General features: G+C 40.0%; 1 protein-coding gene across 1 annotated transcript in view; it reads right to left on the minus strand.

The window, feature by feature from the left end:
* The window catches only part of LOC131232326 (ATP phosphoribosyltransferase, chloroplastic-like), a 19,116-nt gene extending 3,885 nt beyond the window's left edge, over positions 1-15,231 (minus strand). The window contains exons 1-2 of the mRNA XM_058228562.1: positions 14,913-15,231; positions 14,738-14,797 (exon numbers count right to left, since the gene is read on the minus strand). Of these exons, the coding sequence (XP_058084545.1) occupies positions 14,738-14,797; positions 14,913-15,149 (297 nt within the window). The 5' untranslated portion in view covers positions 15,150-15,231. The remainder of the gene's footprint in view (positions 1-14,737; positions 14,798-14,912) is intronic.
* Between the last annotated feature and the right edge of the window lie 3,128 nt (positions 15,232-18,359).

Consider the following 18,359-nt stretch of genomic DNA (forward strand, 5'->3'; position numbering starts at 1 on the left):
TCTCACTTGATCACAAATGTAATGATATTTGATCTCAATATGCTCGAACTTCTAGTAGTGTTTGGGGTCCTTCACTAATTCAATGGCAGATCTGTTCTCTATTCTCAATGATAGAGGCTCACGAATGCCCAATACAAAGCCCAAACTTTGTAAGAATTTATGAACCTATACACAATCCTGAACTATAGCACAACATGCTATGTACTTGGCCTCCATAGATGAGAGGGTTATGGATATTTGTTTCTTGTTTGACCATGAGATAGCTCTCCCTTTGAGCAAAGAAAACATATCCTGAAGTTAACTTTCCCTCATCAGCGTCATTACCCCAAGCGCCATCTAAATATCCTTTGAGCATGAGATTCATGCCTTGATAACACATTATCAAGTCTTTGGTTCCTCAGATAGAAAAATATGCATTTGACAACTTGCCAATGAGACTGTCATGGGTTACTCAATAACGCCTAACTATGCCAACTGTATAACTAATAGCCAGTCCGGTGTAAAGAATGACATACATTAAGCTACTTACTACACTTACACAAGGTACTGAGGACATAGCTGATTTCTCAGCTTCAGTCCGAGGACAAGATTTCCTATCCAGCCTCATAGTTTTTTCCATAGGGATTTCAATAGCTTTTGAATTTGTCATCCTGAACCACTCTAAGATCTTATATATGTAGGTGACTTGAGACAAGTCTAAAAATCTCTTAGGACGGTTGCCGCTGCCACGACTTGCCTCTTTCAAATTCTCCTAATCCTTCCCTCATAAAAAGGAGAAGGAATCCCTCATAAAATGCATTCCAAAAAACTAGAGACTTCAGAGAGAAAATAGAGAGGGATAGATAAAATACCATTGTCCATCTAGCCTACCCCAAAGACGATCTAAGTCATTGATCGTTATCTGGGGGCCATCTTAACCATAGAATAAGATGGGTGATTAGATCCTCTCTACTCCAATAGTAGTTGGGGAAACCACTTGACGTAGACCGTCTATCTTCGGCCCTATGAAAGTCCTAAGATTGTGTAGACCGTCAAATCCTGCGAGCCTACCTATCTAGCTTCCAATCCAACACTCTTGGACATGGCTCATAAATTTCTTTACATAAACTTAGTAGATTTTTAAGTTCATTATTATCTTAGACCATACTTGTGTCCAAAAATGGCACACCTGTCACTGTCCAAGTTCCACAGTTCCTATACTGTATAAATGATTATTAATTATAATCAATATTTGAGTGTTCTTAATTACAACACTTAATTAGATAAATTGCAAATGATAGATTTCTTGCAAATCAAAGGCAGTATTGCAGTAATGTTCAACTCAATTCTCCTAGGTCTTTGACCTCCAAACTTGGTGTCAAGGCTTATGGGAATTAGAAATACTTGGTTGATTGTCATTTTCTTTTCTATAAAGGATTTCATTCTATATTTTAGCCCGATATCCACGATTCATCACAAATGCCTCCAGAAATAAAATATCAGTAATTACAATCACAAATACAGTGAGTGCAAAATAATGAACAATACCAAGTAACTCTATGTCTGGATCCCAACTTTCATCTTATATTACAATGGGGTGAAACGAAAATGACAAAGAATGCACATGGACAAAACATTTCCAATTTCCACATAATACTACCACTACATTTGAATGCACAAGTGAAATAGTTCTAGACATATAGTTACATCAAAAGCATGGTATGCCATATGTTGTGCAACACGCCAATAACTCAGTGAGCCTAGATCCAATCTCAGGCCTCACCCACAAACGATAAACAAGAAGAGATATAAACTAGAAACAAATCAAAGCAATCCAAACAAACCACAAGACAAGATATACGTGGAAAAACCCCAAACTAGGGTAAAAAACCACGGATGCAAACTTCCATTATGAAGAACGAAGATTCAAAGGCAATATACTAACGTCTCCCTTGGAAGTACAGAGAAAATCCCTTGCCCACACCTTAGAAATATATCCCAATATTCACCTTCACCCTAGAATAGCCCTAGAGACTCCAATTTATAGTTTTGGCAACTTCCCTTTCGCATCCTTGCGAAAGGCAACACAAAAATCTACAGTCTGCATCAGATTCGGAAATGAATCTGCGTAACCACGACCGGTTGAGTGGACCCCACGACCGGTCGTGCATGGCCCACGACCAGTCGAGCACCTCGGACCCAAAAAACTGATGCTCGCTGGAGTTCGAGTCGTGCCAGTCCACGACTGGTCACGACCGGTCGAGCGGGCTCCACGACCGGTCGAGCAGGGGCCACAACCGGTCGTGCGCGGCCCTAGATGTGGCTCCACTTCTCAATAATCTCCCACTTAGAGACACATCGCCATAAACCTTTGTCTTCTTCATCCGGAGTGCACCACCTCCCTGTCTTCAAGCCTGAAGACCAATTAAAGCTGAACAAAGCTTTAGCTTGTCTCGTGTGACCGCCTTGGTCAACATGTCTGCAGGATTCTCACTTGTATGAATCTTTTCCAGAGCAATCGATCCATCTTTTAGTAACGAACGTATGAAGTGATATCTGACGGCAATATGTTTGGTCCTTGAATAAAAGGCTGAATTCTTAGCCAAGTGTATTGCACTCTGACTGTCACTGTACAACTTGCAATCTGCTTGCTTCTTACCCAACTTTTTCATGAAACCTTGCATACATACCATCTCCTTGCACGCTTCCGTAGCCGCAACATATTCTGATTTTGTCGTACTGATAGATACTATCTTCTGTAATTGAGAGACTTAACTGACTGCAGCACTACCTAGAGTGAAGACATAACCTGTAGTGCTTCTTCTGTTGTCGATGTCTCCTGCCAAATCTGAACCACGTAGCCTTGTAGCGTGATTTTCGAACCACATCCTTAGTGCCTACCAGGTATCTAAGGATCCACTTCACAGCTTCCCAATGTTCCTTCCCGGGGTTATTCATGAACCTGCTAACAACTCCCACTGCTTGAGCAATGTTTGGCCTCGTGCTCACCATAGTATATATAAGACTCCCAATAGCTGACGCATATGGGACTTTAGCCATGTAGTCCCGTTCCTCCTGCGTCTTTGCTCCTTGCTCCTTAGATAGCTTGAAGTGGTTGGCTAATGGAGTGCTAACCGGCTTAGCACCTCCCATATTGAATCGATCAAGTACCTTTGCAATGTACTCTGCCTGTGACAAAACTAATTTCTTATTTTCCCTGTCACACTTTATCCTCATGCCTAGGATTTGTTTTGCAGCTCCTAAATCCTTCATGGCAAATTCTCTAGACAATTGTCTTTTGAGATCTAAGATGCCCTTCATGCTTGAACCGACCACAAGCATATCATCAACGTACAGAAGAAGGATGATGTACGACGTATCAAACTTCTTCAAGTAACAACAGTGGTCTGCATGACATCTCCTGAAACCGTTTCCCGACATGAAACTGTCGAACTTCTTGTACCACTGCCTCGGGGCCTGCTTCAGACCATATAAGCTCTTCTTCAGTCTGCACACTTTGTTCTCCTTTCCTGGTGCCATGTATCCTGTCAGCTGATGCATGTATATTTCTTCTTCAAGGTCCCCATGAAGAAAGACTGTTTTAACATCTAACTGCTCTAGATGTAAGTCCTCTGTAGCCATTATACCCAAGACCATGCAAATCATAGACATTTTCACCACAGGTGAAAATATTTCAGTGAAATCGATACCTGCCTTTTGTTGAAACCCTTTCACAACCAATCTGACCTTGTACCGTTTCGAACCATTGTGCTCCTCCTTCAGTCCGTAAACCCACTTGTTATGAAGAGCTTTCTTACCCTTGGGTAGAGTGACTAGCTCCCATGTACGATTAGACTCAAGAGAGTCCATCTCCTCATCCATGGCCTGCTCCCACTTAACCCGTGTATCCGACTGTAATGCCTCTTCAAAACACTCTGGTTCACCATTATCTATCAGCAGTAGATAATGTAAGGAGGGTGAGTATCGGACCGTGGATCTTCTCTCCCGAGTAGACCTCCTCACACCCAATGTATGCGGCTCTGCCTCATAATGCTCCTGTGCATGATCATCCTGTGGTGTTGTAATACTCATGTCCGGTAACTCTTCCAACTCTACGAATTCCTTTTCTTCGGGCTTATTTCCTCGCACACTGTCCTTATGCATCACTTTTTCATTGAAGACTACGTCCTTGCTTTTGATGATTTTCCTATTTTCTGCATCCCAAAACCTGTAACTAAAATCATGCTGCCCGTAGCCTATAAACGTGCACCTCCTGGATTTCGCATCCAGCTTGTTTCTGTGCTCTGCATCAATGTGAACATATGAAGTGCAACCGAACACTCTGAGATGTGCAAGGTTCACTTCTTTCCCAGTCCACGTTTCTTCTGGTAGCCCACCATCCAATGGTGTTGAGGGACTTCTATTGATGAGATATGCGACAGTATTCACAACATCTACCCAAAAGGTCTTGGGCAACCCTGCATGTAACCTCATGGTCCTGGCGTGCTCAAGGATGGTCCTGTTGATACGCTCAGTCACACCATTCTGTTGTGGTGTCCCTGAAATCATTTTCTGATGTTTGATTCCATTTGCTGCACAATACTTCTCAAATCTCTTATCACAGTACTCTCCCCCATTGTCAGATCTGAGACACTTTACTGTTTTACCTGTCTCATTTTCTACCATAACTTTCTACTTCTTAAATACATCAAATACATCAGATTTATGTTTTAAGAAATAGACCCACAGTTTCCTACTAGCATCATCAATAAAAGAAACAAAATAATGTGAGCCACCAAGAGATAATACCTGTGCCGGTCCCCACACATCTGTGTGTACAAGCTCCAATAGATGCGTCTTTGGAGCACGTCCCGTCTTCTTGAAACTTACCCTTTTCTGCTTGCCATACACGTAGTCCTTGCAGAATTTCAAGTCAATAGACTTCAGCCTTGGTAGCTTCCCTTTTGACAATAGCACTTTCATCCATTTCTCACTCATATGTCCCAACCTCTGATGCCATAACTGCCCATTCACTCCAGTTGATGCGACTGCGAGTGAACTATACGATCCTGAAGTCACGTACAAAGTATCTTCCTTTTTGCCTCGAAATATCACCAAGGCACCTTTTGTGATCTTCCAGAAATCACTGGTGAATGTCGTCACATAATCGGTATCGACCAACTGCCCCACTGAGATTAGATTCCTTCTCATACTCGGTACATGTCTGACATCCTTTAATTTCAACGTCATTCTGTCTTTCTGATTCATATGAACGTCTCCCTTTCCAACAATACTGCACGGCTCATCATCACCCAGGTAGACTCTCTCGAAGTCACCTGATACATAGTTACGCAGAACTTCCTTACATGAAGTGGCATGAAACGAAGCACCTGATTCTATAACCTAAGACTCATTCCTCGCATCAAGAGACAAGATCAACGCCTCTGTGTCACTTTCCTTAGATAGATTCATTGAATCCTTCCTGCCTTGAGAGCTTCCTTCTTGTTTCTTGAGTGCCCTGCAATTACGTTTCATGTGCCCCTTCTTGCCGCAATGCCAACACCCATCTCTGTCTTTCGGTCCCTTGGACTTCTTCCTTGACTTAGAATACCTGTGTTTATTGCCTCCTTTGTTTAGCGATCTTCCTCTTCCTTCAATGTTTAGAGCATTCCTCGAATCCCCTAAAACTCCTGATGCCTTTCTTCTAAATTCTTCGCTGAGAATTAGACCGACCACATCATCAAATTTCAACTTTTGTCGACCCTGAAGAATTACTCACAGCAATCACCAAACCATCCCAACTGTCTAGCAAACTGGATAAGATTAATAACGCCCTGTCCTCATCCTAAAAAACAATACCAACGGATTCCAACTGGCTCGTGACTGTATTGAACTTGTTTAGATGTTCAGCCACGCTCCCACCATCTGACATCTTCATGTTGAATATCTGTTTCATAAGATGAACCTTGTTGAACGCAAAGGGTTTTTCATACATGGTGGCTAGGGTTCCATTAATTCTTTTGTAGTTTTCACCTTGGATATATTGAAGGCGACGCTCTTAGATAAAGAGAGTCGGATTGTTCCTGAAGCCTTTCTATCCAGTAAAAACCATTCATCATCTGTCATCTTTTCTGGTTTCTTCTCTTTTCCTCCTAGAGGAATATAGAGGTCCTTCTGATATAGATAATCCTCCATCTGCATCTTCTAGAAGGCAAAGTTTGAACCATCAAACTTCTCAATTCTAGTTTTCCCTTCTTTCGTCATCGCTCCCAATAAAACTAAACCAATAGCTCTGATAACAGTTGTTGCGCAGCACGCCAACAACGCAGTGAGCCTAGATCCAATCTCAGGCCTCACCCACAAATGATAAATAAGAAGAAATATAAACTAGAAACAGATCAAAGCAATCTAAACAAACCACAAGATAAGATATACGTGGAAAAACCCCAAACTAGGGTAAAAAACCACGGATGCAAACTTTCACTATGAAAACCGAATATTACAAGGCAATATACTAACCTCCCTTGGAAGTATAGAGAAAATCCCTTGCTCAGACCTTAGAAATATATTCCAATATTCACCTTTACCCTAGAATAGCCCTACGGACCCCAATTTATAGTTTTGACAACTTTCTTTCGCACCCTTGCGAAAGGCGACACAGAAATCCATAGTCCACATTAGATTCAGAAACGAATCTGCGTAACCACGACCGGTCGAGCAGACTGCACGACCGGTCGAGCGGACCCCACGACCGGTCGAGCACCTTAGACCCAAAAAACTGATGCTCGCTGGAGTTCGAGTCGTGCCAATCCATGACTGGTCACGACTAGTCAAGCGGGCTCCACGACCGGTCGAGCAGGGACCACGACCGGTCGTGCGCGGCCTCAGATGTGGCTCCACTTCTCAACACCGTAATGGTCATTATGCCTTGTAATGGCCACTACATAATGGTATCAAGGGTACCCTTAAAAAAGTTAGCTCCATAACGGTTGTTACCTTCCATGACGGTCATATGTGTGACGGTACAAAAAAAAAGAAGAAAAAAGATGGTCGATATTGTTTTTCTTTTTTTATAAAACTGGCACTATGAGCTTAAAAAAAAATAAAAAATAAAAAATAAAATCCATCTTTCTTCCATTTCTTTTCACATTTCTAGCTTTCAGGAGTAATCCTAAGCCAATTTCAACACACTGTATTTTTTGTGAATTAAAACACGAGATTGAAGCAATTTGGATGAATAAAAGATCTGGTGGGCCATTTTGCAGAAAGATGAAAAAAGAAGTCTTCAATTTCTTTTAATATTTCTCACTGGAAATAATTATTTTAAAGAGGACAACACTAAATTGACCTTATCTTGCTAGATATACGGTCAATTTGGTGTTGTTTTTATAATTTTTTATTATGTTGCTGTTTTTTATATAAAAAGTCAGAAAATTTTGTTATTTATTTTATTTTGAGTGTGGATGGTTGGAATACATGTAGAATGATTAGATCTACAAATGCATAACTTAGATCAATCTTTCTGACATCATTTGATGTTTTAAAATTTTTTAATTTTGGGGAAATTTCAAATGAATAGTGACAGTTAACAAAAGATTAGCAAAAGCTGTTTTATTCTTTTATTTTATTTTGAGTGTGGATGGATAGTTGGAATACATGTAAAATGTTTAATACACAAATGCAAAACTTAGATCACTCTTTCTAACGTCATTTGAGAGTTTTTTCTTCTTCTTTTTTTTTTTTTCCGGATGAATAGTGACAGTTAACAAAATTCAGCTAAATTTGTTTTGTTTTTTTATTTTTTATTTAGTCTAGATGGTTCGAATACATGTAGAATGATTAAATCTACAAATGCATGCCTTAGATCACCCTTTGTAATGTCATTTTGTATTTTTTGTATTTTTGTTTAAATTTTGAGTGGTTAAAAAAATCAGCAATTTTTTCTAATTTTTATGTTATTTTGAGTGTGGATGGTTGGAATACATGTAGAATGATTAGATCTACAAAGAGATCCTTAGATCACTCTTTCTAATGTAATTTTCTATTTTAACTATTCTAACTTCAGATAAATATCAGTTAACAAAAAATCAGTAAAAAAATGTTGTTGTTTTTTTTTAATTTTTTTTTTTTTTTAAAATCTTGAATGTGGATGGTTGGAATACATGTAGAATGATTAGATCTACCAATGCATGCCCTAGATTATTCTTTCTATTGTTTCTTTTTAAAAAAAATAAATAAATTCAGATGAATAGTGACAGACTAATGGTTAATGAAAAATCAGTAAAAATTGTTTTTTTTTTTTTTTTTGGTTATCTTGAGTGTGGATGGTTGGAATACATGTAGAGTGATTAGTTCTACAAAGGCATGCATTAGATGAAATCTGTTAACATCATTTTCTATATTTCATTTTTATTTTCAGGTAAATAAGGAGTGAATCGTTACAATTAGTAAAAATCAGCAAATAATGGTATTTTTTTCCCCTTAAAAGCCTTTTAAGTGTGGATGGCTGGAATACTTGGAATTTAATTTTAAATTTCTGATTTACCAGGTGAGCAGCTTGATTCATTTTAACTTTAGAACAGTTTGGGGATTGGGGTTGTAGTTAGACTTTTGGAGTCGGTGTTCATTTGTAACTCCTGAACAAAAGAAAATGACTGCCCAACCGAAAAGTAAAATTATTAGATAACAGCATTGTGAGAGGGTAGGCATACCATGAAATGCAATTATTTGAGCAAAGTAATATCAAAAGCGGCATAAATTACGAGGGAGGCAGATTGCCTAGGTGGGCCCACTTACTATTTGTGACGAATCCACCCCATCTGGGCCAAAAATGAGGCAAATTGAAAGCTCGAGTGGGCCAACACTAAATAGTGGATATTGAATGGCCACCGTTATTTATTTATTTTTTTACACACGCACACATACCCCCGCACACTCGCGCCGTAGTGGGATTTCACCACCTATATATGGGTACTCGAACCCCACCGAGCAACCCACCATGATGTTTGTGAAATGTCCACCGGTCCACTAATTTTGCCATATCATTTTAAGTGGTGGGCTCAAAGATGAGGTAGATCCAAAGTTCAAATGGGCCGTATGGAAGCAAAAAGGTGACGGTTGAATGCCCACTGTTGAAACACTACGGGCCAATAATGATGTTTGTGACAAATCCACCCCGTCCACTAGTTTTGCCAATCATTTTAGGGCATGGATCAAAAAATAGGCAAATTCAACATTCTAATGGGTCATATAGCATGAAATGGTTGTATTGAACACCGGCGGTCGAAGTCACCTCTCTCTCTCTCTCCCCCTCTCAAGTCTTATCGGGAAAGAGTGCACATCGTTGAAAATAGCATGGGGCCACTATGATATTTGTGACAAATCTACTCTATCCACTAGTTTTGTTAGATGATTTTAGGTGGTGTGCTCAAAGATAAGGCAAATTCCAAAGCTCAAGCGGGCCACACGAAAGGAAAGTGTGGACCTCGAACAGCCACCATTGAAACACCTGGGCCCCACTATGATGTTTGTAATAAATTTAACCCGCCCATCGATTTAGCCATATCATTTTAGGCTTTGGGTCCAAAGATGAGGTGGATCCAAAGCTCAAAGTGAGTCACATGGAAGCAAACAATGAAGGTTGAAAGGCCAACATTGAAACATCCAAGGCCCACAATGATGTTCTTGACAAATCCAGACCAGTTTTGTCTGATCATATTAGGTGGTGAGACTAAACATGAGGCAGATCCAAAGCTCTAGTGGGCCACATGGAAGAAAACAATGAGTATTCAACGGCCATTGTTGAGGTCATCTAGCTTTGTATGGGAAAAAATGCATTTTAAAAGCACACCGTTGACAAGATTGTAGGGCCCAGCATTATGTTTTTGAAAAATCCACTCCGTCCACCAATTTCTCCAAATCATTTTAGGTCATGAGCCCAAAAAATGAGGTATATCCAAAACTCAAGTAGGCCACTCCTTAGAAAAAGCAGGATATTAAACGCCCATTGTTCAAACAGTCACGGGTCCATCATAAACTTTGTAATAAATCCAGCCCATCCATTAATTTTTCCAGATCATTTTAGGGTGTGAACCCAAAAATGAGATGTATCCAACAATTAAGTGGGCCACATGACAAAAAACAATTAATATTGAACACCCACCGTTAATCGTACTCATAAGGCCATAGAAGTTTTTTGCATCAGACTGTTAGTTTTATGTTTTTAACTCATCAGAGTGGAAATGGCATTATGAATGGTTTGAACGTATTCCTTTTCCTTGCTCCAGAGTCGACTACGAGTAGAAGATGGTAATTAACCTAAGAGAAGGTGGCCCTTTTTCTCAAGAGCTAGTCTCGATGGGTGAGGTTCTCCTGTAACTATCTAACTGCCCTAGAGTCCCAAAAGTATACATGAGAAAGAGAGATTTTCTTCATGATTTCTCTCCCACATCCCAAAGAAAGGAAAAGATTTGATGCATGCACTTCTAGACTATCCCAGAGGGAGTACTTCTAGACTATCCCAGAGGGACTACTTCTAGCTCTACCCAATCCTAATTGAGTGAATGGATCCATCTCTATTGTTTCTTATGTTGTGCATAGCTGTCATACGTTAGGTGCATAAGTAACCTTTGAGTGAATAAAAAATGCAGCAAAAAAGTGAAAAAAAATTGAGTAATCACATGATACACCGATTTTAGGTGAAAAACTCTTGCGGAAAAAAACCACAACACCAGCAACAACAAATTTACTATAATCGACACCACATGTTCCATTTCATATAATATGCTCAATAGTGTCTAGAGAGTCAACTCATAAACTAGGAAATTCAGGATTTTCTCAATCTGATCAAAGTTGTGTCGATCAATCGAAAATCCTGTATTTGCATCAGATTAATTAAAGCATTCGATCAACACCTTATTTGCTCGAAGCCCGAAAGAGTTGATTCTCTACTACTTTCCCCAGCTACCGAGAAGAAAGAAATGAACCTTATGAACGCTTTGGATGGCATATAAACATATGGACCCTGGAAAGGTTTCGTGGTAGACATTTTCTCCCACTGTTTCCTTCTATGCAGCCCACTTGACCTATGGATCCACCTCATTTTTAGGCCCACCAACTAATCGATTTGGCCAAACTGGTGAGCCAGGTGAATTCATCACAAACATTATAAAGGTGGGCCCCACCTAGCTTTTGTGATGGCATGAAAAGACATTAAAAAATAATGGGTATTGAATGCCAACTGTTCAAACAATTGTGGGCTTATGATGTTTTTGAGAAATCCACCCCATCCATCCGTTTTGCCAACTCATGTTAAGACATGAGTGCAAAAATGAGGTAGATCCAAACTCAAGTGGCGCCCATTGTTGAAACACTCATAAGGCTCACCATGATGATTGTGAGACATCTACCTTGTCCATCAGTTTCACCAAATCATTTAAGGTGTGAGCCCAAAAACGAAGTTGATCCAAAACTCAAGTGGGCGACACAATTAAGAAACATGTATAGAATGCCCACAGTTGAATATCTCTCTCCTTGAAATACTCACAGGCCGCACATGATGTTTGACAATTCCACCCTGTATACCAATGTCTCCCTATCATTATAGGGTGTGGACCAGGAAGAAGGTAGATCTAAAGCTCAAGTGAGTAATAGGTATTTAACACCAATTATAAGAGCCACGGAAGTTTTAAACTGGACTTTTATTTTTATGTTTTTAGTTCCTCTAAGTCGGAATGACCTTAGGGCCCGTTTGGCCGGGCGGATTTGAAGGGATAGGAAGCGAATGTAAGGGATTGGAAGATAAAACCCAGGGATTGGGCGGACGTGCTAAACAGACTCGGTGAACCTCTCCCGGGTTATAGCAATCCCATGGATCTTAACCAATTCACTGGCATCACCATCATTACCTTAAAATCTATCCAATCCCTCTTAATCTGTTCAATTTTGCCTGGGACGTGTTTGGTTGGACTGATTGGAAGGGATTTGAAGGTAAAATCCTGGGATTGGCCCGGCGTGACAAACAGACTCAGTGCACTTGTCCCAGGATATAGCAATCCCATGGCTTTGCTGACAATCCATTAACACTGCAATCATTCCCTTAAAACATGTCCAATCCTTTGTAAAACCATTCAATACCATTCAATCCGCCCGGCCAAACGGGCCCTTACGAACATCACAGATGTCTTTGGAAAGGTTCATTTCGACTATACTCATTTCAATCTCCCACCTTTTCCTACATGCGTCCCGCTTGAGCTTTGGCTCCGGCTCATTTTCAGGCCACCACTTAAAATGATTTGGCCAAATCGACATATTAAAAGGTGATATTTTCATCAATACGGAAATATGCTAGCCTGTATCGACACTGACGGTGCGTGGACTATATATGGTGAAAAAAGTAGTGGATCTGACGGTAGGTGGACTATGATGAAAGAAGTAGTTGATCTGACAGTACATGGACTATGATGAAAAAATTAGTTAATCTTATGAAAGTAGTTTAAAAGTAAAATATTTTTAATCCATGGATCGAAATCACAACAAACCTATCAAAAATTCCCTTAAATAGAGAAAAGATGAGGAGTCTTTCTTAACCCTCATTTTTAAAAATTACAAGTAATGATGGACCAACCATTGATGGATTACTACGGGAAAGATACATTGAAAGTCAGAATCTAGCAGGCCAGCTGGTGGACGTACAATGCACTATAAACTCCAGAGCACAGCATAGTTGTAAGATTAGGTGCGGCCTTTACCGCGGAGTTCACCTTGTATGTATTCTATATACATACCGTGCATCTATTTCTTCGGGTCATTTTTAGTCAGGAGCTTAAAATAAAATAGATCCAGGTCTAAGGTTGACTATGCTACAGGAAACAATAATGATTGACCATTAAAAATTTCTTGGGGGCCACAAGTTTTGGATATGCTTCATTTTCCGGATTATGCCCTAAAATGATCTCAAAAAATAGATAGACTTACATGCATCAAGGTGCCCTACGGTGAGGGCCGCACTGTCTTGAGTGAGGCCGGGCGCACCTAATCCAATCCCTCATCCAAACATGTGAGGCCTAATCCAATCCCTCATCCAAACATGTGAGGCCTTGACTGTGGGCCCACCTTGGTGTATGTATTGTATATCCACACTGTCCATCCATTTTTACAGCTTATTCTAGGGCATGAGCCTAAAAAGGAAGCAGATCCAAATCTTACAAGAACCACACCATTGGAAACAGTGGTGGTTGAACATCCACCATTAAAAACATTCTTGGCCCTAACTTAATGCCCACTGTAATGTTTATTTTCCATCCAACCTGTTAATAAGGTCACACAGACCTGGATAATTTTATTTTATTTTTTTAATTGCTTGATACAAAACTATTGTGGCCTACAAGAAGTTTTTAATGATCAATCACCACTGTTTCATGTGGTGCAGTCCATGTACTTCTTTGTTTGTTTTTTTTAAAAAAAAGTCTAAAGCCTTAAAATGAGTTGGCAAAAAGGATGGACAGCGCCGATATATAATATATACATCAAGGTGGGCCCTACGGTCAGGGCACACTTAATCCGCTCCTAAGTCTGATGTGACCCAGACCGGAATAAAAAGTCCAAATTCAACAACAAACGTCCATCAAGCAGAGATCAAAATTGACTAATGAATCTGATATTGAGGATCTGGCCAATGTACAGTCTGTCCCACTATTTGGGCGGTTCTGATAAGTCCCCAGCAACATATATACTAGTGGCATAACATCTTGCAGCCCATTTAGCAATCGGTTTCTAATTTTAAACTCTAGGGGTAGACTCTGTGTGGGGGTGTGTGCGCGTGTGTAAAAAAAAAAAACCTCTAGTTGTCTGTCCACATTATTTCTATTGTTTTCATTTCAAGTTATACTCAACAAATAAAATTACTATTTGGTTAGCTTATTCCGTGGAGCAACGCAGACTTCATTGCAACTATGGCTATTCCGCTTTTTTTTTTTCTTTTTTTTTTTTTATTTTGTGAAATCAGATTATTCTGACCGATATCAGATGTACATTCAAACGCAGCCTACTAGGGCTGTATATGAGCCAAGCCAGCTTGGATCACTCTTAGCTCAGCTTGAATGATGACTCGAGATGAGCCAAGCTTCACATGACTCACATCTTTTTAAAAACAATCCGAGTTTGATCACAGTGGATCTTGGCTCTACTCGTCTCGAACTCGGCTAGGCTCAAAGCTTGAGCTCGACCAGATCTTAAACCCTATCCTAACCTGTCCGTCCTTTTCTTACCCATTTCCTTCCTTGACCTGCCGCGCGCTCGAGCTCTCCTCTCTCTGTCTCTCTCTCTTTCAACCAACAATATATATATATATATATATATATATATATATATATATATATATATAAAAAATTGAATATTTGATTTTGGAGTTGAGTGTAGTGCGGGTTGAGTCAATTGGGTCAAGTGGCTGGGTTGAGTCGGGTGTGGGTTAAGTGCTGGGTTAGGTCAGGTTGAGAGCATGCTCAACTCGACTCGACTTGAGGTAAGCTCGCCTTGACTCGATCCAATAGTTTTTCTCGAGCTTGATTTGAAAGGTTTGACAAACAAGTCAAACTCCAATGGTAAGCTTGAGGTGCTGATTTTAAGCTCGAGGAGAGCATGAACGAGTAAAGCCAATGTTGGCCCACCTCGACTCGACTGGGCTCCATGTACAGCCTTACAGCCTATCATTTGAGAACTGTAAATAAAGAAACAGATAGAAGAGAAGGAGAGCTCGAACCTCTGGAATGTGCGCAACATACTGTTCTGGGTTCAGCTGCCTGACGGACAACTGGCAATTCTATATAAAAAATGGGGAAAAAAAAGAAAGAAAAGAAGGAAAATTCAAGTAATTTAAATCGATGAAAGAAGGCAGCATATGAAAGAGAGAAGAATTCAGTTTTCTGAAAAACTACCGTGAGGAGGTCGAGGGTTCCGGTGCCGAGTCGACCTTTGCTGGGTAAGCCGAGACGGACCGTGCTCCTATCAGATTCGCTTCTCTCAATGTTTCCAGTTAAGAGAGTGAGAGGAGTTGCGGCAGAGCGGCAAGAGATTACAGCTGGTTTGGGGGAAATGCGAGAAGATGAGTAAGATATGGAGGAGGAGGGAGCGGAGAAATGGTAGTTTTGTGCGAGAGCTTGTGAATACGCCATGGTGCTGGGGGCAGTTTGGGACTCGTATGAAGGAGAGGGAGAGATGCAACTGCAGATCGCCGCTGTGCAGCAGTTCACATGTGTAATTCGAATGCTATGGCCATTCGCGCGAATCGCATACTTCTTTAAATTTCCCGTACTCTTTTCAAAACGTGGTCTTAGAGAAATTCAGGACTGTGGACCCCACCTTTTATCCAGCTTTTTTTAATGAAAGAAGGCAAACCTTGTTTTGCAACTTAGACCTCCACGTGCGGAGACCCAATTTCAGGACGAAAATACCCCTCCTTTCACGGAAACGCATTGGGTACTCCCCCTGCCACCAGCCAATGGTGGATGTTCGGTGGTCTTTGAGCCCCGCCATGATGTATGCTTTTCATCCATGCCGTCCATATTTTTTCCACATCATTTTATGGTGTGAGACAAAAAAGAGGTATATGCAAATCTCAAGTGTACGACATTATAGGAAATAGTGTTGAATGAGCATCGACCATTAAAAACTTTTAGGGGGCCCACTGTGATGTTTGTGAGAAATCCTCCCCGTCTAAGTTCATTCATAGGGTCACAAAGACCTGGATGAAGAGGAAAAACAAATTTCATAATGATCCAAAACTTCTGTAACCCCTAAAAGGGTTTCAATAGTAGACGCTCAATTCCCCACTGTCTTTTACAGTGTGGTCCACTTCATAGTTAGATCTATATTTTTCGTCTCAACCCTTAAAATGAGCTCACAAAATATATGGACGGTTTGGATATAACACAAATCTCATGATGGGACCCACAAAGGCAACACAACATATATTTTTAAAAAAAAAAAAAAAAACAACACATATTGCCCGGTACTGCTGCTGTGCAGTGTGCTACGGTTACCACTACGGTTATAATCCGTAGCCATAGGGTATCGAAAATTTCAGAATTTTTTAGGCAAACTCGCTGGATAGTTCTGGACTTTTTCGATATAATTGAAAGAGCTCTGATACCTATAGCTACGGATTATCACCGTAGCTATAACTGTGGTTTGCACCAATCTATATGATTTTTTTTTTAAATTTTTTTATTTATTATTTTTATTTTTATTTTACATGGAGAACTTTATTCTACCTACAATATTTTCTAATAAATATTTATATAAATATGTATATATAAGCATATAATTGTTTTTCTCTCTCTTTGTTTCATTTCTTTTTTTTATTCATTTAACAATAATATCTTCTAAACCAAAATTAGTTATTTGACGTACCCTATATGATTTTGGGGTAGGAGAAGCTACTTTAGCCAACCAACCTGGTTATTTTTCAAGATTTCATCAAGTCGATGGTCGATGGTTGAAAATCCATTTCATTCACTTCGCGGTCAATTTCATTCATTTCATTTACTTAGCGATCAATTCCATGCATTTCACGGTCAATCTCAGCGATTCCCTTTCACTTCACGGTCAATTCCATGCATTTCATGGTCAATTCCCTTCACTTCACGGTCAATTCCGTGCATTTCACAGTCAATTCCCTTCATTTCACGATCAAACAGAAATTGAGCGGGGCAAACTTGAAATTGAGTGAGGCAAACTGAAAATTGAGTGGGGCAAACATGAAATTGAGTGGGGCAAACTGAAAATTGAGTGGGGCAAACATGAAATTGAGTAGGGCAAATATGAAATTGAGCGGGGCAAAAATGAAATTGAGCGGGGTAAGCTGAAAATTAAGCGGGGCAAACTGAAAATTATTTTAGTGTATGAGCCAAAAGACCAGTCAATCCAAAACTCAATTGGAACACACCAAGAAATGCAACCGTGACAATGACCCCACTGTTAAAATCTTCATAGGGTTGACCATGATGTTTATTTGCCATCTTACCAGTTCATAAGGTCACACAGCCCTGAAGAAGGGAAAATACAAATATCAATTTGATAAAGAACTTCCAACTCTCAGGAAGTTTTTAATGTTGGACATTTAATCCTCGTTGTGTGATCTACTTAAACCTTGGATCTGCCTCAATTTTAGGTTCATGCTCTAAAATGATCGGACAAAATGGATGCTCAGTGTAGATAAAACCCATACATCATGGTGGGCCTTACAAAGCCCTCTCTAAGTTGAAGAGTCTATTAATTTCCATTCTTGCAGTGGGGGAAGAGAACATTAAACAAGAGAGAAGCATTTAATAGAGAGAGAAGAGACGAAAATGATTCTTTCCAAAGAAAATGGGATGATTAAAAAATTGTACACATGTGATGTATTTCGATGAAGTGCCACGTATGTAAAAAAAATCTGATATGTTAATTAGGTAAGGTCTATTGTAAGCAAGTGAATACAATTATTTTATTTTATTTTTGCGATAAAAAATATGATATTTTTCTAAAAACATTTAGGCCATTAGAAATCCATTCCAATGGTCCATATTTAACTTACATGTATGGCTGTAGATACGAGAATCATTTACTAATTTTTAGTAGATAAAATTTAATCAATGGACTCAATTTGATGAACAGATTGGATCTTTAACACACAATTTTCATCACACTTATATAAGACTTGAGGTCACACATCCTCACGTGATACATTCCATCCATTTCATGTTTGCCCTGCTCAATTTCATGTTCGCCCCGCTCAATTTCTAGTTTGCCCCGCTCAATTTTCAGTTTGCCCCGCTCAATTTCATGCTTGCCCCGCTCATTTTATAATTTGCCCCGCTCAATTTCATGGTTGCCCTACTGAATTTCTAATTTACCCTGCTGAATTTCATGCTTGCCCCGCTAATTTTCTAGTTAGCCCTGCTCAATTTCCTAGTTTGCCCCGCTCAATTTCTAGTTTGCCCCGCTCAATTTTTAGTTTGCCCCGCTCAATTTCATGCTTGCCCCGCTCATTTTATAGTTTGCCCTGCTCAATTTCATGTTTGCCCCGCTCAATTTCATGCTTGCCCCGCTGAATTCCTAGTTTGCCCCGCTGAATTTCATGCTTGCCCCGCTAATTTCCTAGTTTGCCCCGCTCAATTTCATGTTTGCCCCGCTCAATTTCATGCTTGCCCCGCTCATTTCATAGTTTGCCCCACTCAATTTCATAGTTTGCCTCGCTCAATTTCATGCTTGCCCCGCTCTTAAGAGCAAAAATGCAGTTAATTCAGGATGAGCATTGGGTTTGAATGATGTTTATGCCTTCTTAAGATATTTCTCTCTCTTTGTGATGTCTAGGAGTTCAGTTCGGGGGATCCTATGACGCT

This window comes from Magnolia sinica, chromosome 18 (genome assembly GCF_029962835.1).
Source record: "Magnolia sinica isolate HGM2019 chromosome 18, MsV1, whole genome shotgun sequence".
Classification (NCBI taxonomy): Eukaryota; Viridiplantae; Streptophyta; class Magnoliopsida; order Magnoliales; family Magnoliaceae; genus Magnolia; species Magnolia sinica.